General features: G+C 45.7%; 4 protein-coding genes across 6 annotated transcripts; 2 read left to right on the forward strand and 2 right to left on the reverse strand.

Annotated features, from left to right (window-relative positions):
* Window positions 1-62: 62 nt before the first annotated feature.
* Window positions 63-6,968, reverse strand: MED19 (mediator complex subunit 19). Its single transcript, XM_068556705.1, has 5 exons — window positions 6,706-6,968; window positions 2,352-2,608; window positions 2,108-2,204; window positions 1,698-1,792; window positions 63-1,597 (listed from the first exon to the last, which is right to left on the reverse strand). The coding sequence occupies exons 1-5, from the start codon at window positions 6,920-6,922 to the stop codon at window positions 1,529-1,531; spliced, it is 735 nt and encodes a 244-aa protein (XP_068412806.1). The 5' UTR covers window positions 6,923-6,968; the 3' UTR covers window positions 63-1,528.
* A 344-nt stretch (window positions 6,969-7,312) lies between these two features.
* On the forward strand, window positions 7,313-15,226 carry TMX2 (thioredoxin related transmembrane protein 2). 2 transcript variants are annotated; one of them, XM_068555366.1, is made up of 8 exons: window positions 7,315-7,564; window positions 12,017-12,077; window positions 12,323-12,436; window positions 12,704-12,780; window positions 13,014-13,120; window positions 13,299-13,364; window positions 13,446-13,575; window positions 14,342-15,226. In XM_068555366.1, exons 1-8 carry the CDS (start codon window positions 7,376-7,378, stop codon window positions 14,486-14,488), a joined length of 891 nt encoding a protein of 296 aa, XP_068411467.1. In that variant the 5' UTR covers window positions 7,315-7,375; the 3' UTR covers window positions 14,489-15,226. The 2 variants fall into 2 exon arrangements, with proteins under 2 accessions (XP_068411468.1, XP_068411467.1); XM_068555367.1 differs by lacking the exon at window positions 12,323-12,436 and having other exon boundaries at window positions 7,313-7,564.
* A 397-nt stretch (window positions 15,227-15,623) lies between these two features.
* On the forward strand, window positions 15,624-17,299 carry SELENOH (selenoprotein H). Of its 2 annotated transcripts, none has more exons than XM_068555075.1 (4): window positions 15,624-15,908; window positions 15,996-16,141; window positions 16,245-16,312; window positions 17,130-17,299. In XM_068555075.1, exons 1-4 carry the CDS (start codon window positions 15,787-15,789, stop codon window positions 17,160-17,162), a joined length of 369 nt encoding a protein of 122 aa, XP_068411176.1. In that variant the 5' UTR covers window positions 15,624-15,786; the 3' UTR covers window positions 17,163-17,299. The 2 variants fall into 2 exon arrangements, with proteins under 2 accessions (XP_068411176.1, XP_068411175.1); XM_068555074.1 differs by having other exon boundaries at window positions 15,634-15,908; window positions 16,245-16,375.
* Window positions 17,300-18,082: 783 nt separating this feature from the next.
* Window positions 18,083-23,271, reverse strand: BTBD18 (BTB domain containing 18). The gene is made up of 2 exons (XM_068556582.1): window positions 23,148-23,271; window positions 18,083-20,148 (listed from the first exon to the last, which is right to left on the reverse strand). Exons 1-2 carry the CDS (start codon window positions 23,269-23,271, stop codon window positions 18,083-18,085), a joined length of 2,190 nt encoding a protein of 729 aa, XP_068412683.1.
* Window positions 23,272-23,766: the final 495 nt, after the last annotated feature.

The raw sequence follows: 23,766 nt of genomic DNA on the forward strand, positions 1-23,766 counted from the left end.
AACCTCATAAGCATCTCTGGTCCTGGTCCATCTTTAAGCAGGACTATAGTGAAAATAACCACTTAAAACAAGAGGTCCTGTTTTTATTTCAGTGATTTAAATGTTTCAGAAAAAGGTCTTTTGTAACCACCAAAACTTGTCATTTCAAAGCTTAGAGAGCTCTTGACTCTTGCCACAGTTGTTCCTTAATACAGAATTTTGTCTCTGGAAAATAAAGCTCATTTTGGAGGTAGTCAAAGGTGAGCCGGTGGATGATCACAGTATGAAGGCCTGTTAAAGGCAGACAGACTAGAGGGATATATGGGTGGCAGTCTGACATCTCATATGTCTCTTCCGTTTGTCAAAAGCAAAAGGCTGTGCCCTAATTTTAAAAAGGCACCCTCAGATACTAAATCTCAGAAAACTGGCCAGAACCCTTTATTTTCACTGTCCATAACTTAAGTATATAAACTCTTGCTCTGAAATCCTAGTTAAAATGAGCTGAATGAGTGGTTTTCCACCTGCTGATCTAGGTGAACAATCTTGGCTCACTGCAACAGATTTTAACTGTTCTGTGTCAAACTGAGCTTAAAGTCAGATTACATTAGCTTGTTTTCTCATGGATGTTTCTGGTTATCTGGCCTGCTGCAAAGACTGAAGGGATTTATTTTACATTTTGCTAGTTTAGGCTATCTTTTTTTTTTGCTGTCTTAGAAGCTTAGAAATGTTTTCACATCGGGCAAATAATTTCATTGTCTTAAGGAATGAGGCAGGTCAAAAGTTCTTACTATAAAGAGAAGCATTTACCTTTGCTTGCCAGAGGTTTATTTCAAAAAATGATAGGCTTGACCAAGAAGCAACCTTGCTGAATTATGTTGGTGACTGTGGGTGCTTTTTCCGTTGGCTACTCTGTTTCAACACAAAATTGACCCAGAACACAGCTGAGACCTAAGTGAATCTGCTCCTTGAGACAGAGCCTGAAGATCATCCAGGTTACTGGTTCTCAGCATTATAGGCAGAGTGTTATGTGCCTGCTGTGGAAAGGTATTAGCAAGCTCTGCCTCACCTTTGGACCATGTTCCCCTATCTCATTTTGGTTGTTTCCCTGCCTGCTGATGAGATAATGTAATACAAGACCCAGATCCCCTCAGATCTTAGCATGCCTTGGCTTAAACCCTGACTCTCCTAGAAAGGCACTTACCTCTTAACAGGCAGCCACACTTCAGCCAGTTTGATAAATGCAATTTTAAGAAAATTAAAAATCCTAAAAAATCAGATAAAGTCCTAAATCAGACAAATGGCACAAAAGAGATGAAAGCTTCCTGGGAGAGGAAGAGATGTCCATGAGAAAGCAAACTGGGCTGAGGCTTACAAAAGCATAGCCCTTCTCTCTTCCAATGGGTTCATCTTAACTGAGCACAGCAGGAGCTGGCTTCTGTCCCAGCTGCAGGGGATGCTCCCAAGGCAGTGACCAAGAGCCTGGAAGGCAGCTTTTGTCAGCGGGTTCCGTACAGCAGAAAGGTCCTCCTGGCAGAGTCCCCTGGTCCTGCTAGCGGAGGCTGCTGCTGCTGCTGGCCTGAGAGCTGCCCACGCCTGGGTGGTCGGGGCTGTGTCGGTTCTGGGGAAGAAAAGCGAGCAAGAGTAAGAGAGCCAGACTCCACCCAGGAGGAGTGAGACGGGAAAACTCACCGGGCTGCAGACACCGGCCGCTCCCATACCTTCTTTTTCTTCTTCTCTTTCTTCTTCCGTTTCCGTTCAGGATCCTCTTCTTTTTTCTTTTTCTTCTTCTTGTGATCTGAATCAGATGGTGTTTCTGTAGGAGAGATGAGGAGCCTATTACCTGTCGAGCTCAAAATTCTCCACTGCCGTAAGTCTGAAGACTAGAGGAAAACCCCTAGTCGAGGGCAACTGCTTTTCTTCAAATGACCAGAAAGGATTTGGAGGCACTGCTTAAGCTCCTGTCCCAAGTTCCTACTTGCCCAGGAGACCCACATTATGTCAGTTTCTTCTTTAAGGAGAATCTGGGAGTCCAGGGCTCATAAGGAATTTGACTGGGTTTTTAACTGAGGAAGGTCAAAACGGATTCAGAATGTCCGATTTTCTGGCTTTGAAGAGAACCACTTCTTACCTGGGGGGACCGGATCCTGGGTACGGCTCTGTTTGTGCTTCTGCTTATTCTTCTTCTTGGGAGGCTGAATATGCATCAGACGACACTGCTCTGGCAACTGAAGGAACCAAAGGAAGGTCCAGGTGAGTAGAGGGAGGAAATCCCCTGCTCCCATCATCTGTTCTGCTCAGTAAGTTATGAAGGAACAGAGGTAGACAGAAAAACCACCTCCATGCCTTTCAGGCCTCCCCATGAGGGGACTCACCGGGCCTGTGTGGAGGCGGAAGCCAGCCAGCATGGTCCCTGTGATAGGATTAAAAGAGCCACCAAGAATAGGGGGCTTCTCAATGAGGGAGCGGAGGCTGCTGTTGTCATGGGAACCAGGCAGATCAATCATCCCTGGCAGGTCAGGCAGGAAGTTACTTAGCTTCTCCTTCACTTTCTTCCCACAGAATTTATTATAGGCATGTTCCAGGTTGTAGTGTGTGATCAGATTAGTGCTGCCTGTCAGCTCTGTGCTGCCTAGAAGATACAGGGAGAATAATAATAAGAAAAATTAGTCCCAAGAGGAGAGAATTTTTTTTTTACGTCATTGACCCAGAAGGGAAAGTAAATGAATCTTTTAAGTGAGAATTACCAAAAAAAAATAATAATAATAAAAAAAAGTTATTTTTAAAGTAAGAAATAGCAAAAGTAGGGCTTCCCTGGTGGCACAGTGGTTAAGAATCCGCCTGCCAATGAGCAGGGGGGGGACACGGGGTCGATCCCTGGTCCAGGAAGATCCCACATGCTGCGGAGCAACTAAGCCCGTGCACCACAACTACTGAGCCTGCACGCCACAACTACTGAAGCCCACGCGCCTAGAGCTCGTGCTCCGCGACAAGCCACTGCAATGAGAAGCCCGCGCACCGCAACGAAGAGTAGCCCCGCTCACCACAACTAGAGAAAAGCCCACGTGCAGCAACGAAGACCCAACGCAGCCAAAAATAAATAAATAAATAACTTTATTTAAAAAGAAATAGCAAAAGTAAATAACATACAATAAACACTAAAAATATAATACTATAGAATGGTAGGTTGGAATGAGAAGCAGAAAAAATAGGCAAAAATCCAAATAAGGCAGCAGTGGAAACTGCTTTAACCCAATAAAGGATACACTCGGACTAACCAGTGTAATAACTTACATGATGCTTATACTCTGTGCTAAGCACTGTGCACTGTTCTGTGTTTCATAAATGTACTAATGAGAAATTATACTTTTGGCCATGACCAGAATAATATAACCTCACAGCTCAGCTACAGTCAAACTTAGGGTCAAATATGACCCAGTGGCTTGAGTGTCTTGCTTCCTTTTTTTTTTTTTTTTTTTTTTAAATAGCAAGAAACACTAATCACCTCTACAGAGAAAAACGGGAGATTTTTCTAGCTACTGCTGCATAACTTTTGTTACCACCATCTTTAGTCTTCCTAATAATACCAAATATGATAGCTTTGCCTAGAAGAAAGAAATGTTTGATTAGAAGCTGGGCAACTAGACTTCTAATCCTAGCCGTCCTCTATGCCTCAGTTTCCGCTTATCTATGGAATGGGGTAAAAGCTACCTTAATTACACAATTTTTTTTAAGGTTCAAATGAAAACATATTGAAAAGTATAAAGTATTATATAAATGGAAGGCATTATTAGTATAAACATTTCACGGCTGGCTTTTTTGAAAGAATACAAACTTATGAGTAATTTAACTAGGGTCCAGTGGCGAGGGCAGAACTATCTAGCCTACAATTTCATGTATAGTTATGATGAACACTCAGGGTACAAATGACAAAAGTGACTTGTTTATAATCATTCACTTGATAAAACTCAGGTTCTGAGCTATGAGCCCACTGAGGGCAGAGAAAATGCCTCGTTCATTCATGTACCACTGGTGCTCAGCACACATTAAATGAACAATGTATTTTTCCTCCCCACCTTCAGGCCTTACGTTATTCTTTTCCTTTGTCTTCTCAAGCCAAATATCTCAGAAGAGTGGTCCACGGTAATGGCAGGAGACTCAGTGCCCCGGTACTTCTCATAACTCAGCACTGCTTCCTGCCATTAAGAGTATCCTGATTTTTTTCCTCTCTGTCAGCTCTCCTTCCAGATGATTATTCTCAAGGCTCAGGTGAAAAGGCACTCTGTGCTTTTTTGTAAATTCTTTAACTTAAGAGTCCATCCAACTTTGTTTTGCCCATCAGTTCTATGAAGATGACTTATAAATCTCTCTTCTTCAGTTTCCTCTCCTGAAAACTAATCTTCCATTTCCAACATTGTCTTAGTTAATTCACTGCAGATTTAATTTTTTTTAACTCCAAATCTTCCCCACCTCACTCATGGTTCCTTTATTCTAGTACATGGCACCCACATTCTCCAGATATCTTTAGAAGCAGTACTCAGTTCAAAAATCTCAATGGTTTCCTATTCCCTCAGGAAAAAGCTCAAATTCCTTTGACTGTCACTCACGGTTAAACACATCTTACTGTAACTTAGCTTCAGGGCCTGACCAACTGCTACTCCCCTATGTAAAATTTCTGATCCATCCAAACAGGTATCCATCATCTCCTGAAAAAAATACCCCTCATATTGTTTCCTTTTAGAAAAACTGACCTAATTATAGGAAAATTCTTCCTAATTTTCCTCACCAGTATGAATTCTTCAAAGTCCAGCTAAAGTGACAACTTATTCTTGCTGTCATGTTGAACGACAAGAAACACATTTTGAAAACCATTACGCAGTTCTTAGTAGTTGTATGTGAGGCATGACCAGAAAATAATGACGTTGATCCTGACAAGAAATAACAGTCACTACTTTATCTTTAAACGACATACTTTTCATTCTTAAGTAAAATTAGCTGCTTAAAAGCAAGGACCAGGGGGCTTCCCTGGTGGCGCAGTGGTTGAGAATCTGCCTGCCAATGCAGGGGACAAGGGTTCGAGCCCTGGTCTGGGAAGATCCCACATGCCGCGGAGCAGCTGGGCCCGCGAGCCACAACTACTGAGCCTGCGCGTCTGGAGCCTGTGCTCCGCAACAAGAGAGGCCGCGATAGTGAGTGGCCCCCGCTTGCGGCAACTGGAGAAAGCCCTCGCACAGAAATGAAGACCCAACGCAGCCAGAAAAAAAAAAAAGCAAGGACCAGGCTTACTGATCTCTCTCCCCTTCTCATCACATGTTCCCTTTTTACGCACCCAGTATTTGCCCAGAACGGATAGTCAATAATATCTATCAAGTGATTGATGTAAATAGGTACAATCAGAACAGGTTAAGGTTAAAGAAACGGCTGGTAGACATCAACCATTAATTAACTAAAGTCAAGTCAACCTCGCTATGCTTCAGTGTTTTTTTTTTTAAGATTTAAAAAATATTTATTTATTTATTTATTTGGCTGTGTCGGGTCTTAGTTGCGGCAGGCGGGATCTTCGTTGCGGTGCGCGGGCCTCAGGAATTGCGGCGCATGGGCTTAGCTGCCCTGCAGCATGTGGGATCTTAGTTTCCCGACCAGGGATTGAACCTGCATCCCCTGCATTGGAAGGCGGATTCTTAACCACTGGACCAGCAGGTAAGTCCTTGCTTCAGTTTTTTCAACTATAAAATGCAGATAACAATACCTATCTCAAGGGACTATTTAAGTATTAAATACTATAATATAAATAACTGCACTGTGAACCTTAAAGTCTGTAACAATATTATTATTTCCCTCAGCTCTTGATGTAGCAGTAGGACTTGGGATGAACTGAAAGGCATCCTGGAGACTTAACACGTCCAGAATGACTCTTGAGGACCTCCCTGGTGGCGCAGTGGTTAAGAAGCCGCCTGCCAATGCAGGAGACACGGGTTCGATCCCTGGTCTGGGAAGATCCCACATGCCGCGGAGCAACTAAGCCCGTGCGCCACAACTACTGAGCCTGAGCTCTAAAGCCCGCGAGCTACAACTACTGAGCCCGCGTGCCACAACTACTGAAGCCCGCGCGCCTAGAGCCCGTGCTCCGCAACAAGAGAAACCACCGCAATGAGAAGCCCGCGCACCTCAATGAAGAGTAGCCCTCGCTCGCCGCAACTAGAGAAAGCCCGCGCGCAGCAACGAAGACCCAACGGAGCCAAAAATAAATAAGTAAAATAAATACATTAAATAAATAAATTAAAAAAAAATTCTAATCACTTCCAACAGATGAGGAAACGCCGAGGCCCAGAGAAGGAAGGAAGGCAACACGCCCCAAACCAACAGGAAGTTTGAGGCAGATTTGAAACTAAGTTCGCAAGGATATTAAATCAGAACTCTCAAGCTGCAAACTCAAACTCTGGATAATTTTTAGGGAGCCATAAACCACTGTCAGGGACAGGGGCACGATAGAGCGTGAAAGGTGGTCACGGATATCTACTCTTCTCATTCCCAATCCATCCCAAGAATTCATGCAATCCCTTTGCTTGTGAATCCTCAGAGTCTCAGAGTCCTCTCCGATATACAGCTCTGGAATCCCCGCACGCGTTACCTACTTTACCCCTAACCTCCGCCAGCCGGCTGAGAGCCACGCCCATCCCCTCCTCGCTATGATCTGACTGGCTGGCTTTAGCCAGGCCTCGTACTCACCTGGCAGTTCCCGCATTAGGTAGAAGGGGCCACAACCTGCCGCTGATTTGTCAGCGCCGGAAGGGGCCGAGGCCGCGGTTGGGGGCGCGGCCGGGCCGGGCCCTCCACCCGGAGGAGGAGGCGGTGGGGGTGGAGGTTTTCCAGCTCCGAAGCCGAGGGCGGTTGGGGGCGGCGGTGGGTCAGCCTGAGCCCCGAACAGCGCCGTGAAATTCTCCATCGTCCCCTCTACCCCGGCGCTGTCCCGGTGTCTGGCGTTAATGATTTTCATTGGTCAATCTTTTCCCGGGCTACCGCCCCCTTCCTTCAGGAGCCTCTTACCATTGGATTGCCTCGGGCCCTGCCTACCCTCTTCCGGTAACTACTTCCGGCGCCTTCTGAGAACGTTCCGGAAGTATTACCTACCTTTATTAAATTCTCCTCCGATACCTCCGTTCGCCACAGTCGTATATTCAATAATATGACACGTAGAAAAAGCGACAGCTAGGTTAGCCAATAAAGTATCAAATCCCTTTCTCAGTTTTTAACCTGCCGTAGAGGCCAATCAGAGATCTAATTCCGGGTCCAGAGGCGGTGCATCCGACACTGGGCCCAATGGCAGCCTCAATGGTGGGAGAGGCGGGACCAGACCTACGGACGCCGAAGAGCGGTCGGCGTCCTTAGGGCCGGAAAGATGGCGGTCCTGGCACCTTTAATTGCTCTAGTGTATTCAGTGCCGCGACTTTCACGATGGCTGGCCCGACCTTACTACCTTCTGTCAGCCCTGCTCTCTGCTGCCTTTCTACTCGTGAGGAAGCTGCCCCCTGTCTGCCACAGTCTCCCTACGCAACGCGAAGACGGTAACCCGTGTGACTTTGACTGGGTGAGCGACCCCCGCCTTAGGACCCCGCGACCTTGATTGTCCCTGCCCCTGCCCCTGTGACTGCCTCCGGGAGCCCCGAGGTTTACCTTTTTGAGAACATCTGAGGTTCCGAGTCTCTAGCGGACTTAACAGACTATTAGGAGTGTAGGGCGTGGATCGTCATCGAGCCTAAACCTCTTGTTTGGGATGGGAAAACATCCGGTTAGCCTGCACAACAGCCTAAGTCTTCTGCCTTTTGAGTCCAAGCTCCTTTCCGTCTCAAAATTCATACTCGGCAACAGACCTACCCAAACTAGGCAAGTACATTGTTTTCCAGTGCTGCTCATTATGTAAAGCCTTTTGAGGAACCAGTGAGTTAAACAAGGCAAGTAGTATTCTCGTTTTATTGATGAAGAAGTTGATCTAGGTGTGGTTAGGCGACTTGTCCAAGGTCACACAACTAGTGAGTGACTAGGACTTGAAACGACTCTTCGGCCATGGTACCAGCACGCTCTGTCAGCCATTGCTTAATTCAGTTAACAATTACTGAGTGAGGACTGTTAATGCTAGGCATTGTGCTGCATCCTGGGGATGTAAAAATGAATAAAATTGTTAGGGCTATTGAAATGGAATTGTAAAAAATACATTGCAAAGAAATCTATCTCAAGCCTCTTGCAGTATTCCCTGAGCTGGAGTGGAGGGACCACTCAGAAAAATAAGTTGAACCTCTCTGACCTCTGCTGTATACCCGCATCTGTGTTCTGAGAAAGGAGGATCACCTGAGTTTTTGTCCTTTTTTCAAGGCCCCAAAATGAGTCTTGACCTTTAACAGAACCCACTTCCTTACTTTTATTCTCCATCCCTTGTTTACTTTTTCATACTTCCTCTGTCCTTTCCCATTGGTATTAGGTAGCTCAAATGTAGCCATGCTACTTCAAAAGATCCTATTTTTATCTATACCACTTTAACCAAAATGAGATTCAAACATATAAGTGGATAGTAATAAAGATTTTAATAAAAGGAGGGACCTTTTATACAATTAATTTCTCTGTATACTCTTGTCTTAATTACGTGCAAAATACTGTGAGGTTTTATATTTTCATATTACTCTGTTATGTTTTTTGTTTTTAAACTATGTAGGGTTTATAGCCAGTGTTTGTTTTCCTGGAAAATCTGTGTTTTGCTGATTTACCCTGGTGATTTGGAAGTTAGAATATAAGGTAAATAATGTTAGCAATAACAGGTAAACTTCAAAATTTCAGTGGCTTAACAGAATAAAAGTTTATTTCTATTTTATTAAATAAAAAGAAAGAATCAAGTATTTTGCTTTTCCTTTACATACTGTCAGAGTAACCAAATAATTGATATAGAAAAATTTGAGCTTACAGAAGGAGTGATAGCATTTAAAAGTCATGTAGCATTCTCTAATGAAATAATAAATCTAGACAATGATCATCTAAAGCCATCAGATGAAAGGTTGCTATGTCCTCTGAAGTGATTCAGTAGGGAGTACCTAGTACCTCCTATGATGTATTTTTGGCAAAAGATTTGGATTTCATTGTATTCACATCTCTAGATTTCATTACCATTTTACAAGAAATATGGGAAATAGAGGATCATCATCGTCAGAACACATACCATGAGTATGCAAGCAGCCAAATCCAAGAAAGTCAGAAGGTTGACAGTGCAAATGACCCAAGGTCTTCAACAGATAAATAGCCTGGGGTAAAAAGGAAGAGCAGGTATCCTTTAGAAATTAAAGAAGACCAAAGAAACACATTGGCCAAATGCAATTTGCGGTTCTTGCTCGCTTGTTCCTGACTTGAACAAACAACTGTACAAAGTTGTACAAAATCTAATACTTTGTTCTTTGAATTTGAATGAGGGCCAGGTATTAGATAACAATAAGTAATTATTGTTAATTTTGTTAGGTATGATAATGGTATTTTGGTTTGTTTTAAAAAAGAAGTTCTTGGGACTCACCTGGTGGCGCAGTGGTTAAGAATCCACGAGCCAATGCAGGGGACACGGGTTCAATCCCTGGTCCGGGAAGATCCCACATGCCGCGGAGCAGCTAAGCCCGTGCACCACAACTACTGAGCCCACACGCCACAACTGCTGAAGCCCGCATGCCACAACTACTGAAGCCCGCGCGCCTAGAGCCTGTGCTCCGCAACAAGAGAAGCCACCGCAATGAGAAGCCCACGCACCGCAACGAAGAGTGGCCCCCACTTGCTGCAACTAGAGGAAGCGCGTGTGCAGCAACGAAGACCCAATGCAGCCAAAAATAAATAAATAAATGAATAAAAATTAAAAAAAAAAAAAGTTCTTATCCGTCAGCAGTACATACTGAAGTATTTACAGGTGAAATGATATAGTTGGAATTTGCTTTAAGTTTCTCCAGCAAAAGAAATGGGTAGCATAGATGAAATTGAACCATATTGGCAAAATATTACTATTGAAGCTGAGTAATAGGGGTTTATTAAGGTATTGTAGGGGTCAGAAAAGAATTTTCCCTTTACCCTTCTGAGGTCTTGCCTGAGACCCCTCTAATAAAAGACAGATTAAAGACAATTAAAATACAAACAGAAGTTTATTAGCATGTATAACTTGTATACACGGGAGATACCCAGGGAAAAATCAGTAACTCAAAGAGGTGGCTTCCAGCTTATATGGCATCTTCAACAAAGAACAATAAGTTTGTGGAGAAATGACGGGATGAAGGAAGGAGTTTTAGGCTTGCAAGAGCAGAAAACTGTGGAAAGGTAAACTAATGGTAGATAAAGGCTAGTTTGTTATGTAGATTCCCCTGGTGCTGTCTCCAGGCTGATAGGGTCTAAAGTTATCTCCCCTGATTAGTTTTGTTCTTGGTAGAGGTTGGAGGGACACCTTTGAGAATTTATGTCCTACCTTTTGACAAATAGGTAGAGGGCACTGAGCCTTTCTTTAGTCTACTTCTGAATTGCCTTTAGACTCAAAATAATCCTTATGTCAAAGTGGCATATTTTGGGGTAGCGTATTTTGCTACCCTCAGTATCCTCTCTGCTTTTGTGTATGTTTGAAAATGTCCTTAATAAAAAGTTTGAAAACAATGAATAAACAAGTGAACAACCAGGGGGGCTCAGGTTTATATAGTTATTCTGGAACCCTGTCTCATGCTGTCTTCAACTGATGGCCTTAAGATCATCCCAGCATCATCAAGCCAGCAGATGAAGAAAGAAAGGTGGACTGCAAGGGCATACATACCCTTTCTTAACCCCCTGGGCACAGAAGTGGCACATCACTTCCATTCACATTCCATTTAGAAGTACTAGTCACACATTTCTCCCTAGATGCAAGGAGAGAGTCTACCTGCAGTATGCCCAGGAGAAAAAGGAAATAAGGTTTGGAGTATACATGGCCAGGCTTTACCACAGACCCATTCTCTGTCTTTAGAGTATATTCCTTTTAGTCCTATCTCTGGTCTCCTGATTGGCCATACTTCCCTTTTTAAATTCATCTTTCCATAATTATAAGTGCCAATTCTAATCCAGCTTCATTCTTGAAAACTCTTCCTAATTTCTACTCGGATGTAATATTTAGTAAGGTCTGTCACATTCCCTACCCCCCACTTCACATGTCCATTTCTAAATCCAGTCAGTTGCTTTTTGTTGGAGATTGAGGCTAAAAACCTAAGTCCCTGATTGCTAGCTGTAAATCGCAGTTAATTGGTTCTGTCTGAAGTAAAGATTTGGATCCCTGTATTATAAACAGAAAGGTATGGAAAGCCTCAGACCCTCCCCCTATACTTTCTCTCACAAAGTCCTTGTTATTCTTCATTGCAGTCTTTACTCTTTGAAATTATGTCATGTTTAGTGTCTGTCTCACTCATTCACACGGAGCTTACATTCTAGAAGGTGAGAAAGAACAGTAAGCCAAGGGTACTGAAAAGGATCTTTGAGAGCTTTGAAAGGCCTCCTTCAGCTCTCAAATTATATTAAAGGTGCATGGATTATCACTATGAATATTAGGTGGAGAGGAATGATTTAACTTACATGAAAACAAACAAATGGAATAACCATATGTTGTATTAATGGAATATTACTGAGAAAGTTTACCTGGAAAAGTTTTATTTTACCAGGGTCACACTGAGTTGATTGTAATATCTACAGTTTTATACTATATACTTCATATAACTCTTTCATACTCATTTACTCCTCACAACACCATTTTGAAATATTCAGTCAAAGAAACCAAAGCTCAGAGGTTAAGTGCTTTGCTGAAGGGCACCAGCCAGTTTGTGGCAGGGATAGAGCTGGAATCTAGACCTTCTGACTGGTGTTTTCCCCACTACACCTTTGCTGACTCCAGTTATTTCTCTATTGTTACCATTCCCAGTTTGGATCTCTGTTGGTTTTTATTACATACTTGGCTCCCTTGCTCACCCAAATCATTTCTGTTCATGGCATTCCTGTCACTCTGATTCTGTTCCAGAGAGAAGTAGAGATCCTGATGTTCCTTAGTGCCATTGTAATGATGAAGAACCGCAGATCCAGTAAGTGTAGCCTGCTTCTCTGTCTCTCAAGATTAGGACTAGTGACCTCTGAGGTGCTTTCATCCATGTTATGAGAGGGGCGTTATTTGGTGAACTTGTCCCTCATTCCGTGCCAAGGCTGAATTTGATCTTGGACTTTTATCCTCTTCCCCCTCTCCCATTTCAAAGTACTCCAGGAAGAGGGGCAAATAATAGGTCATAGGAGCATGCAGCCCAGCCTGACCTGTGACATCTCTGTGTTTCAGTCACCGTGGAGCAACATATAGGCAACATCTTCATGTTTAGTAAAGTGGCCAATGCAATTCTTTTCTTCCGCCTGGATATTCGCATGGGCCTGCTTTATCTCACACTCTGCATAGGTAAGGAGACTGCAAGACTTGGTTGTGGGAACCAAATTCCATCCCCAAACCAGGTTCTCCATACCCTTCTGCCATATCTTATACCTAATTAATTATGTGTGAGCCTCAGATGATGAGAATCTACAGAGATTTTAAGAGGAAGGGAATGTGTCTATGTATGTCCACAAAATGCACTCTTTGGTGCTTGAAATCTTTGAGTTGCTTTGAAAGTAAATCCCCTGCCCAAGGCCTTATATGTTTCCTGTGACAACTTTTTTCTGTGTTTAGTGTTCCTGATGACATGCAAACCCCCATTGTATATGGGCCCTGAGTACATCAAGTACTTCAATGATAAAACCATGGATGTGAGTACTCTTTCTCCCTCTGTTTCTTGGGTCCCTTGTGGGTGATTTTGTAGTTGTGCTCTCTCCTCACTAGGAGGAACAGCAGTGCTTCAGAATGCAAGTCAAGGGCACTCGTTCACTGTGGGATCTAGAGGAGAGGTGTAGGGAAGCCAGGATGAGGAATTAGGTGCTAAGGTCTGAATCTTTCCAGGAGCCTGTGTAAACCGGTTCACTGTTTGTTCTGTGTGTGACAGGAAGAGCTGGAGCAGGACAAGAGGGTCACTTGGATCGTGGAGTTCTTTGCCAATTGGTCTAATGACTGCCAGTCATTTGCTCCTATCTACGCCGATCTCTCCCTCAAGTGAGTAGGACAACGGGAGGGATGACAGAAATTATACCTTCCCTCTCATTGTTTTTGGCCTTGATTTTTGCATATTGCAACCAAAGGCACTCCCACCCCCACCCCCAAATATCTGTACTTCTACTTCATTGATTCATTCTATCTTCTTTCACCATGTTAAATAATATATTCTTCTCAGGTACAACTGTACAGGGCTAAATTTTGGGAAGGTGGACGTTGGACGCTACACTGATGTTAGTACACGGTATGTAAGGGCCTGGGCAGGGGATCATTCAGAGTGGTATATACACAGATGCATTTACAGAGTACCTTCTGGGCCCTGTAGGTACAAAGTGAGCATGTCACCCCTCACCAAGCAGCTCCCTACCCTGATCCTATTCCAAGGTGGAAAGGAGGTCATGCGGCGGCCACAGATCGACAAAAAAGGACGAGCTGTCTCTTGGACTTTCTCTGAGGTATATGAAAGAGTGGGCAAGTTTTGGAGGAGGGTGTGGAACAGTAGGTAGGTTTTAGAGCCCAACCTGGGTTTAATTTCCTAGTTCTGCTACTTGCCCATAAGCTTTGAGAGTGTGGACTAGTTATTAGACCTCATTCATGAATTCACTTAGCAGATTTATACTGTTTCTACCATGTGCCAGACATGCTAGTACTGGGCAAATATTATTAGTTAAGATTTAGTCTCAATGGCTCTTGTACCTATAGTCTTTTTTCCTTGGCAGTACATTGGAGACGGTAGCACTTGGCTCACAGGTTTTGTTTTGCAGGTTACATTAAATAATGTAACCATAATTCTTGGCACAGCGACCGGCACATAATACGTAAATATTAGTTGACTTTTCCAGGTACCCAAAAAAGGACAGCTGGGTTAGAGTAGATTCCTGTCCTTTGCTTCCTCCTTTCCTAGACTGTGTCTAAATACAACTGACCCTTGAACAAATGGGTTAGAACTGTGTGGGTCCGCTTATGTGGACATTTTTCAATAGTAACTACAGCACTACACGATCCATGAGGTTGGTTGAATCCGCCGCACGTGTGGAACCACGGATTCAGAGGAACTGTGGATACGGAAGGCTGACTATAAGTTATAGGTGGATATTTGACTGCAAGAAGGGTTGGCGCCCCTAACCCCACACCTTTGTTTAAGAGTCAACTGTACTTAACTTCCCAGACATGACACCCCCTTCCAACCTGAACCCTGATGTGTGCACCTCTTTTGCGCAGGAGAATGTGATCCGAGAATTCAACTTGAATGAGCTATATCAACGGGCCAAGAAGCTATCAAAGGTTGGAGATAATATCCCCGAGGAGCACCCTGTGGCCCCGGTGCCCACTGCAGTGCCAGATGAGGAGAGCAAGAAGGACAAATAGGATCCCTGCCTTCAGTACTTCGTCTCCTGTCAATCCCAGGCACACCTCTGAGGCCCTACCCTTTCTGTAGCCACAAGTGTTGCCTGAGGCCTTGGCCGTTTTTTTATGTTTTCCCTGTGTGGCTCTGCCTAGGAGGGGCAGGAGATGGCTTCTGATTTTTAAGAGGCATCCAGGGAAATGACAGGTATCCTCCAGGAAGGCCTCTACTGCTGTGGTCTGCTATTTCACTGGAAGGAGGGAAAGATCTTATATGGTGGAGGGGGAAATGCTTTCCTTCCAACCTTCGGCCAGTGTGTCGACTGCTGTGTGCTGCCCACACATCTCCATCACACTCTGGTTTCATTATTCCTCATAATGGATCTACACAGCCTGCTTAGATTAGATTAAACCCTAACATAACAGGCCAAGATGCAGAGTTAGTGCTAAGATTTTTCCCTCAAGACGCTTGCTGCTTTAAGCCATTTTGGCTTGGTCTGTGGCCTGTATTTAAAAAGTATAAGCCTGTCACTGGTCCCAAGGAGAAATCTTTAACCACAGAGTTTTCTCATTGAAGATAGTATTGAATAATCTCCCTATTTTATGGAGATTGGGAGGAAGGGGAATAGAAGTTTGAGACTGCCTTTGTGTGGTGGGCCCTGGAGGAGAAAGCCCCTGGGCAGGGTCTCACTTACCCTCCTACATCCTCCCCACACCCAGTTGATGGTTTTCCATAATAAAGAGACTGGGATTTACTTTTGATTGCGCCTTTGTGTGTTATTCACGTATTAGAAAAGCGAGGCAACTGCAGAGGAATTGTCCATCTTAATTGCAAAGGGCATACTGATCAGTTTCACCAAAATGCTGTACATCGGTCCTCACGATTGCGGAGAGCTGGCGAAGGTTTAGATTCCCTAACCCTAGAGTTAATTTGTCTTGGTTTGGGATCGGTCCGCGGGTCCCCGGAAGGCGGTTTTGGGTAGGGATCGTGATGCACACCATTTAGCTGGTCTCGCGGTTACAGAAAAGCCTGTGTGAAGCCGGGCTCGTTGTCAGAGCTGCCCGCCCCCGCAAGCACTGGTGGTTCGGTCTGGAGCCTACCTCCGCCGTCTCTGCGTGCAGAGTGGCTCTGCCCGAAGGCCCCGCCCCCAGGCCACGTGTGCGCCCAGCGCCACGCTTTCTGCAGTTTAAGAGAGGTTTTGGTTGGAGAGCTGAGTGGGTTGCGGTTTGGATCTCGGAGCTTGGCTGGCCTCCTCGGTGGCCGCATCTCCACCCTATTCCCGCCCCAGGTCGGCTGGGTTCCCAGCCGGGCTCCAGGCGCCATGGCTTCCCGCGGGAGGAAGCGGAAGGCCGAGGCGGCGCTGGCCGCAGCGGCCGAGAAGCGGGAGAAGCCGGCTAGCAGCCAGAAGGGAGTGGAGGAGGCGAGCGTCGTTATCGAGCATTGGTGAGGGGGTCTGGGGAGTAATGGGGGGCGGGCAAGGGCGCCGCAGACCAAGGGTCCCAGTCTCTGACCTCCCTCATCTCTCCTTAGCATGAGCTGACGCGTCTACGGGCGCAACGCCGCGGCCCTGAGCCAGGCGCTGCGCCTGGAGGCCCCGGAGCTTCCAGTGAAGGTGAACCCTACCAAGCCCCGGAGGGGCAGCTTCGAGGTGACACTGCTGCGACCCGACGGCAGCAGTGAGTGAGGGCCCGGGGCGGGGCGTTGGGGGGCATGGGTCCGAGGCGAGGAAGCGCGGGTCTCAAACCGCCGCCACCTGATGATTTCGTGGACTTTTCCCAGGTGCGGAGCTCTGGACTGGGATTAAGAAGGGGCCCCCACGCAAACTCAAGTTCCCTGAGCCTCAAGAGGTGGTGAACGAGCTGAAGAAGTACCTTTCGTAGGGAGGTTTGGGCAGAAGTCCTCACGCTGAGGTTGGAAATGGGAAATGGGGGAGAGTGGACTGATCTTGGTGTGGCTTTTGGCGAAGCAGCCCTTACTGTTAAACCCCTTATTTCACACAAGACCTACATTTTCACAACTCTTTTCTGCTCTCAGGATTTCCTCTAGTGGGAATACCTCTTCCCCTTACTGGTGGGAAAAACTGAAGTCCGCAAAAAATGATTTCTATCCTGTGTGCCCTTTGCTAACTCCATGTTTCATTTCATTGTCTTTGAGCTAAGTCGTGGAATACCGATGGTAATGTAAATGATTATAAAAATGCAAATTGTGTCCTTAGAGGATGCAGTTAATTGTTGCCCTTGGGGTGTAGACCAGTTTTATATATTTGTTTAAAAAAACTCATTTTCCTGTAAATCCCACTGGTTCCCTTATTTATTGGTAAGTTATGATTCTCCCCTTTCCTGATCAAATCTTTGTGTAACTTCAGGTATGCCTACTCCTGTCCTCTTGTGTTTTTTGTTACTGGTATGTTGTTTCTGTTACCACCCCGTGTAATAACCCTGCATTGTAGTACTCACTCCTGGTCACAGGATTTGACCTTGTCTTTATCCCTAGTGCTTCATAGAGTGCTTTGGCATGTTGTCAGGCACTTGATACGTTGAGTGAGATGTGGGGGGAGGATGCAGTCCTTGAGCTCTCCTGGGTTTGTGGGTTCAAGGGAGGAGGGCAGGCTATATGATTGCCTGGAGCCCTTCTCTAACTTTTTTCCCACTTTCATTTTCACAGCCTCTGTCCCTGGTGATGTTGGAGCATTTATGACGGGACATGGCCAAACTTCAGTCATGTGCCTGAAGCTGTGGTTTCTTCTCCTCCAGAAACGGTGGTTCAGTTGTGAGGCAATCCTCTAGTAAGGCACTGAAGAGTTCTTGGATTGGTTTAATAAAAATTTTAAAGTATTTGAGTTTGATATAAACTATGAGTGATGAAGTAAAACTTAATCTTAAGGTAAGGGATGCCCTAAACCAGCCTTATGGGATTGGTCCCCCTTGTGTTTTTCATAGCCTAAGGTCACCAATTAACCTGGAACTCCTATGGCCCCTGTTAGAGCATGTGAAATACTTGTAAAAACTATGGGGAAAAACAAAATAATTTCTTTTTAAAAAAGCAACTGTATCTTTTTCAACTCAATTCTCCGAAGTGATGATGGAAGTACATCTTCCTGGCCCCTGTGGAGGTTCTGGCTAGACTAACCATACTGGCAGTGACTAAGCCACGCACATCAGGTACTAGACAATACCCTGTCACTCCCACCCACTTAGTGTTCCAGCCCAGCATTGCTTCACACCTCCTCCTGGAACATTTTCTCTCCCACAGAACCCCCACCACAGAGGCTGGTCTTTCTCAGCTCTTCCTCAATCAGTTATTAGATGCCTCTTGACCTGGGAGACCTGGCTTTGGCTGTTACCTATGACCCACTAGAGTTGTGACACACAGTTTATTGTTTCACTTGTCACTAACTGCAAAATAGATTATAAAGAGGTAAGGTGGTTCAAGTTCATAATTTTCTACTCATGGAACGATTTTTGCCTGCCTCCAAAAGCCTGGGGAGGGAAGGAGAGCTGGGGGTATATCTGCCTCTTGTGCTAAGAGGACAGGGCATGTGCTAGCCCGTCCGTGTACCTTCTGTTAGCCAACATTTCCCACCCGCCCACTCCCTCTAACCTGCCCTCCCCACTCCACTACGTTAGTATGTCCACCTCTGTTTCTGACTCTGAGGAAGGGTCGGGCCACACGGAGGGAATACTCATGGGCACAATCCCCTCTGACATCGAGTCCACCACATCAATCTCTTCCTCTTCAGGGCTAGCAGGAAGTGGATCCAACAACTCAGAGTTGCCAAATCCCTCCTTGCTTGCCTCTGGAGCAGGGTATAATACTTCATCCGTAGTTAGGGACACTTCCAGCCCAGTCTCCACCCAGCTTGAACAGGGAGGTGAGAGGTCCCCATAGGACCTTTGGGGAGGGTTAAGGGAGTTGAGGTGGAGAAGTTTGTCTCTCTGACCATCCAGTGGCTGGGAGCTGGGAATTTCCAGGTCTGCAGTCCAGGAGCCTCCCACTGAAAGCACCTCCCCTTCACTCACCTCAGAGGCCATGACAAGGGGGCTGCGGGGTTCAATTGGCTCTCTGTTCTCAGAGGGCATGACAAGGGGGCTAAAAGGCTCAATTGGCCCTTTGTTCTCACCAGCAGGTTCCTTTTCCAATCCTGTGATTTCCCTGGGCCAGAGCTCCACATCTGGCAAACACCATTCTTCCCCTTCAATCCAGTTCTTTCCTGTTTCTGTCAGGTGATAACTAGGGGTCCTGCAGCCCTCAGCCCGGGGACTCTCCAGAGACCCTATGGGTGGCTCGATGTCTGAGCCACAGAGCATGAAGTCCAGGATTTCCTCCAGCTCACTGGCGGCAGCAGCACTCGTGATTCGGTACTCCTCAGCCTCACACGGCTGCCCGAGCAGGGCTGTGTCAAATGCATAGGGCTCTCTGCAGTCAATATCCAATCCCGGTGCCTCCCCTATCAGCTCTGGACTGGACCCGAACTCGGAATTCACCACTGGGTTGTATGGGGAGTGGCCAGCAGAGAGGAGAATGCCTTGTAGCCTAGAGCACGTGGGGAAGTCCTCACACAGGTCTGTGCTAGCAGATGACACTTCCTGCTCGTTACCTGAGGACGGCTGAGTCCCTGGAGGCTCTTCCGAGTCTTCAGGTTCTGGGATCTGAGGGCTGTCTTGAGAGCTTTTGAGGGGAGGCTCTTGAACTACCTCCCAGCAGGTCCCGTTGACAATCTTGCGAAGTTTCACTCTGCCAACCTGCCCCTCCTCTGCAGAGTCGGAGTTAGACGCCCTGACTTCAGGGCTCCGCTTCTTGTTCCCACCCGACTTTCCAAGACCAGATTGGCTCGGGGTACTATGTAGAGGACTAGTTCGCCCTGTTTTCTGTTCGTCTTCCGGTGCTTCTTTATTTATACTCTTCTGCCGCCAAAGACGCCGGCCAGGGGCTGGGGGTACTGAGCTGGGTCCACTTAAAAGGCTGGCAGGCTCGGATGTACAGACGTCAGGAGACAGCTTTGCGCGGCTCAGCCTGATCTTTCTGGGCAATATTCGCTCGTCCACAGAGGGGTACAAGCTGGGTGGGGAAAGTGCTGTAGGACCAAGGGCAGGGTAACTTTTGTTCTCTTTAGGTCCCTGACTGTGGCTTGACGGTGAAGAGCTTTTCTCCTGTGGAGTTGGGCAGGCTCTGGCCTTCCTCTTGAGCAGAAGAGTGCCAGACAAGTTCTCTGTGTTCTGTCGGTTGTTCTTCTCCTGGGCCCCCTCCTCCTTCCCCGAGGACTTCAGTCTCACTGCCCCAAGAGGACAGGGAGTCTGGGTAACAGGCAGTGGAGTTCGAGGGCGGCGAATGGATGCCACCACCCTGGCAGAGATGGCAGCAGCACTTGGAGGTTGTAGGCACTCCCTGTTCAGTCTTCGACCCTGAGGGGCCTTCACCAACTTCCCACCCTCTAGCTGAAGGGATTCTAGCTCAGATACACGGAGCTGACGGGCAGCAGAAAGCACATCCTGGGCTTCTTCTCGAGATACTTCCATCTCTGAGGTATATAGGAAGTCCACCAGCTTCCTAAGTGTCCTGATCTTCAGGCCCCCCAGCTCGAGCACCACCTTCCGACCCTGAGCTGGCCTCTCCCGCTCCAGGCGCTCTGTGAAGAAGGGGCTGCAGGCCGAAAGGATGCAGCAATGGGCTGGGACTGCCTCGCCTGGAGGGAAACCCAAACACTTTGTTATCTGTCTCATGCCGACTGGCATGTTCATGGGTTAAGCACAGACATGACTACCTAAATGTGCTGCCTCTTCTCTCAATTTCCCTCCACAGAAGTTCAAGTAGAAGGATAAATTTATTTCTTCTGCCTGCCTGGAACATTCTGCCATTACCTAGCTAACTCAGTTTTTATCTATTTTAGGCTTTCAGAAAGCCTTCCCCCACCCTACCCCCTGTCTGGGTTAGGTGCTGTGTAGCTATCATAGCATTCAGCCATCTGCGCTGTAATTGTCCATCTCCTTCACTAAACTGTAAGCTCTGTGAGGACAGAGACCGTGTCTGTCTTGCTCACTGAAGTATAGCCAGTGCTTGACACAAAGTAGGGGATCAAATACCTGCTGAGTAAATGTTTTTGACTCACACAAGAGTTTAAAACTTTGTATAGAAGCTGCTTGTGGTCTAACAGAAAGATCATGAGCTCTGGATATGGATAATCAGGGCTCAGTTCTCTCCTGAGCTCTCTCCACTGCCTGGTATCCACTGTCCTGAACAACCTTCTCATTTTATGGGCACTTCATGGGCAATTTCCGTCTCTCCAATGGCTTCAGTTAGCAAAGGCTTGCTGAGGCTTCCCAGATTCTACATCTGCCCAGGTATCTTTTCTGAGATATTAAGCATGCCGTAGCCTGCATGACTACATGGAGGTCCCACAAGTACCTCCAACGCAACCTTTCTAGAAAGTGAACTCACCATTCCCCACACTCCAAAACGTCCCAGTTTTTACTTCAAAATAAGATAGCACATTCATCCAATTGCCCAGGCCTGAAAACCAGAAGTCATATTTGATTCTTTTCTCTTACCCACTGCATCTAGTCAAACATTAAGTTTTTTAAAAAAGCTAATACTTTTTGAGTCCTTATTATGTGCCAGGCATCTAAGGATTTTAGCAGCATTAATTCATTTAATCTTCGCTGCAACCTTGTGGGGTAGCTGTCATTACAGATAAGTAAACTGTGGCATAGTGAAGTAACATGCCCACAATTACAGTTAAGGAGCAGGGACAAGATTTGAACCCAGGGCTACAGTCTATGCTCTTAACTGCAGCAAGTTTTGTAAATTCTCTTGAATAGCTCATAAACTATATATTTCTTTCTATTCTCAGTGCCTTAGTTCAGGCCACCATTCCCTCTCTCCTGGATTCCAAAATAGCCTCCTATCTGGGCTCAGTAACAATCTAATAATTCTTCTCATTGCAGCCCGAGTGCTGTTCCTAAAGCAGTTAGGACCTTCTTGAAACCTTTAAATACATTTCCCAGCGTTCTTAGGATAAGACCAACTTCCTTGGTGTAACACTTCAGACCTGCTGACCTCTCTAGCCACACCTCTGATCAATACACCTATAGTCTGTGCTCTAGCCATAACGAACCACTCGCAAATCCCTGGTCACGTGTACATCTCTGTACATGCTGTTTTCTCTGCCTGGGAAAATCTTACCCCATTTCCTCCTACTTCTATTTGTCCTTCACAACTCACCTATGGGGTTATTTATTTATTTTTAACAGTTGATTTTTTTTTTTAAATTTATTTTTTGGCTGCATTGGGTCTTCGTTGCTGCGCGGGGGCTTTGCTCTAGTTGTGGCGAGCGGGGGCTACTCTTCATTGCGGTGCGCGGGCTTCCCATTGCGGTGGCTTCTCTTGTTGCGGAGTGCGGGCTCTAGGCGCGCCTGCTTCAGTAGTTGTGGCGTGCGGGCTCTAGAGCACAGGCTCAGTAGTTGTCGCGCACGGGCTTAGTTGCTCCACGGCATGTGGGATCTTCCTGGACCAGGGCTTGAACCCGTGTCCCTGACATTGGCAGGCAGAGTCTTAACCACTGCGCCACCGGGGAAGTCCCCTATGGGGTTATTTCCTCCAAGAAATTCTCCCTAACACCCATCCCCCAACCTACTCAAGTCTGTGAAGGATGCTCCTCTTTTGTGCTCCTGTATCAGCTTATACTTACCCCAATGTTATTTATTATACTGCCCAGTTACCTGGATGCACTGGTTATTGGAACGTCTCCCCTTTACACGGTTTCCTTACGAGGATGGACTTATCTTCATATACACTACATGCCATGCTAGTAAAGTATACTAGCATACACCAGGCAGTTGATACTTTTTATGTTTATTTTGAATTAAGGAATGCATCCCAACTCTGCACTTCCTAAGAGAACCAAGAGACAAGTCACTTAACTCTCTAGGCCTCAATTCGCTCATCTGTAGAGCTGGAACCATGTAACGTTCCGCATCTCACAAGGCTGTTATAAGAATCAAATGAGACACTAAACTGTGCTATATGTACTCTGCAAACTGTAGAGTGTTACACAATGTTGGCTGTCATAATCCCTTTTGATAAATGAAGAAAATGAACTGGAAAGAGGTGAAGTTACTTGCTCATTTGTTACTGTTAGTAACAAAACTAGGACTTAAACTCGGACTCCTAGTCTTAGGCCTTTTACACTATACCAGGCTCTACCCCAAGCTGATTTAACATTTCAGGTGTAAAGGGAAGGGGTGGAAATAAGCTATATGTTTTTAGGTTTAACAACAAAACAATAAAAGCCATCAATTTGAAGACAAGAAAAAAGGAAAATATGTAATAGTATCATCTAATAGTTACATTGTGCCTAGTACATTAAAAGTACTGTTCTAAGTGCTTTACGTATGTTAACTCAATGTTCACAACCATCCCACTACGGTGTATCCACGTTTTACCGAATTTCTATGCTTACAAAACTTTGTAATTAGTTTCATTTTTTAAGCGAAGGAGCATAATCTCACTTTCACTCTTGAAAAATATACCTGTCCTAGAAAGAGCCAAGCTCTTTACCAAATAGCTTACAGTACTCAAAGGCGATAATTACACACTTTCCTGGTCTTTTCCTGCACTGCTTGGCCCTGAAGTCATTTTATCTTAGTCTATGGTGAGTTTTCAACTGAGTCCCTGCTGGTCTCTTACCTTCTGCCTGCAGAAGGACATCACAGAACACACCACTCTGTTGCTGGTGATGAAGCTGCAGAAAAGCTAGCCGGAGGAACCGGGGATTCCTGTACAGGATTTTGGGACTGGCAGAAGAGCACATGTTGGTCTCTTAACAAACCTAGGTTTTCATGGATCAGATTCCTGTGGGTGAAATAATACCTTTCAGAAGCACGATTATGCCTAATTTTTTTTTTTTTATGTCTTTGAAATGACAGGGAAATTTTGAAAGTGGGAGACAAAAGCATGAGTTGAGGAACCGTAAGCCCAGGAACTGTGCCAAGGGTATCTTAAGAAAGAATATCCTAGTGGTTACAGGTGGGAGCTCAGAAACAGCCTAGATTTGAATCTCAGCTCTGTTATTTATTAGCTTAGATGTATAATTTCAGGCAAATGACCTAACTTCTCTGAGTCTTACTTTTCTCATCTAGGAAATGGGAATTATAACAGTACTGTACTTACCTCGTAAGGCTGTTTTAGAGATTTAATGAGTCAATTTTACCAAATTGCTTAGTACTGTGAGTGTCTGGCACGAAACTAGCACTCCAAAAACGGAGTTGTTCTTATCCTTAAACCTTCCTCATTCACATTTGCCAGA

Source organism: Eschrichtius robustus, chromosome 11 (genome assembly GCF_028021215.1).
Source record: "Eschrichtius robustus isolate mEscRob2 chromosome 11, mEscRob2.pri, whole genome shotgun sequence".
NCBI classification, from domain to species: domain Eukaryota; kingdom Metazoa; phylum Chordata; class Mammalia; order Artiodactyla; family Eschrichtiidae; genus Eschrichtius; species Eschrichtius robustus.

Coding starts and splice junctions, on each gene's coding strand:
- TMX2 (XM_068555366.1), top strand. CDS start 7,376: ATGGCGGTCCTGGCACCTTTAATTGCTCTAGTGTATTCAGTGCCGCGA. Junction 7,565..12,016: donor ACCCGTGTGACTTTGACTGG/GTGAGCGACCCC, acceptor ATTCTGTTCCAG/AGAGAAGTAGAGATCCTGAT. Junction 13,121..13,298: donor TACGCCGATCTCTCCCTCAA/GTGAGTAGGACA, acceptor TATTCTTCTCAG/GTACAACTGTACAGGGCTAA.
- BTBD18 (XM_068556582.1), bottom strand. CDS start 23,271: ATGTGCTCTTCTGCCAGTCCCAAAATCCTGTACAGGAATCCCCGGTTC. Junction 20,149..23,147: donor TGTCCTTCTGCAGGCAGAAG/GTAAGAGACCAG, acceptor GTTTCCCTCCAG/GCGAGGCAGTCCCAGCCCAT.
- MED19 (XM_068556705.1), bottom strand. CDS start 6,922: ATGGAGAATTTCACGGCGCTGTTCGGGGCTCAGGCTGACCCACCGCCG. Junction 2,609..6,705: donor CCTAATGCGGGAACTGCCAG/GTGAGTACGAGG, acceptor TGTATCTTCTAG/GCAGCACAGAGCTGACAGGC. Junction 2,205..2,351: donor TCCGCCTCCACACAGGCCCG/GTGAGTCCCCTC, acceptor TGGTTCCTTCAG/TTGCCAGAGCAGTGTCGTCT.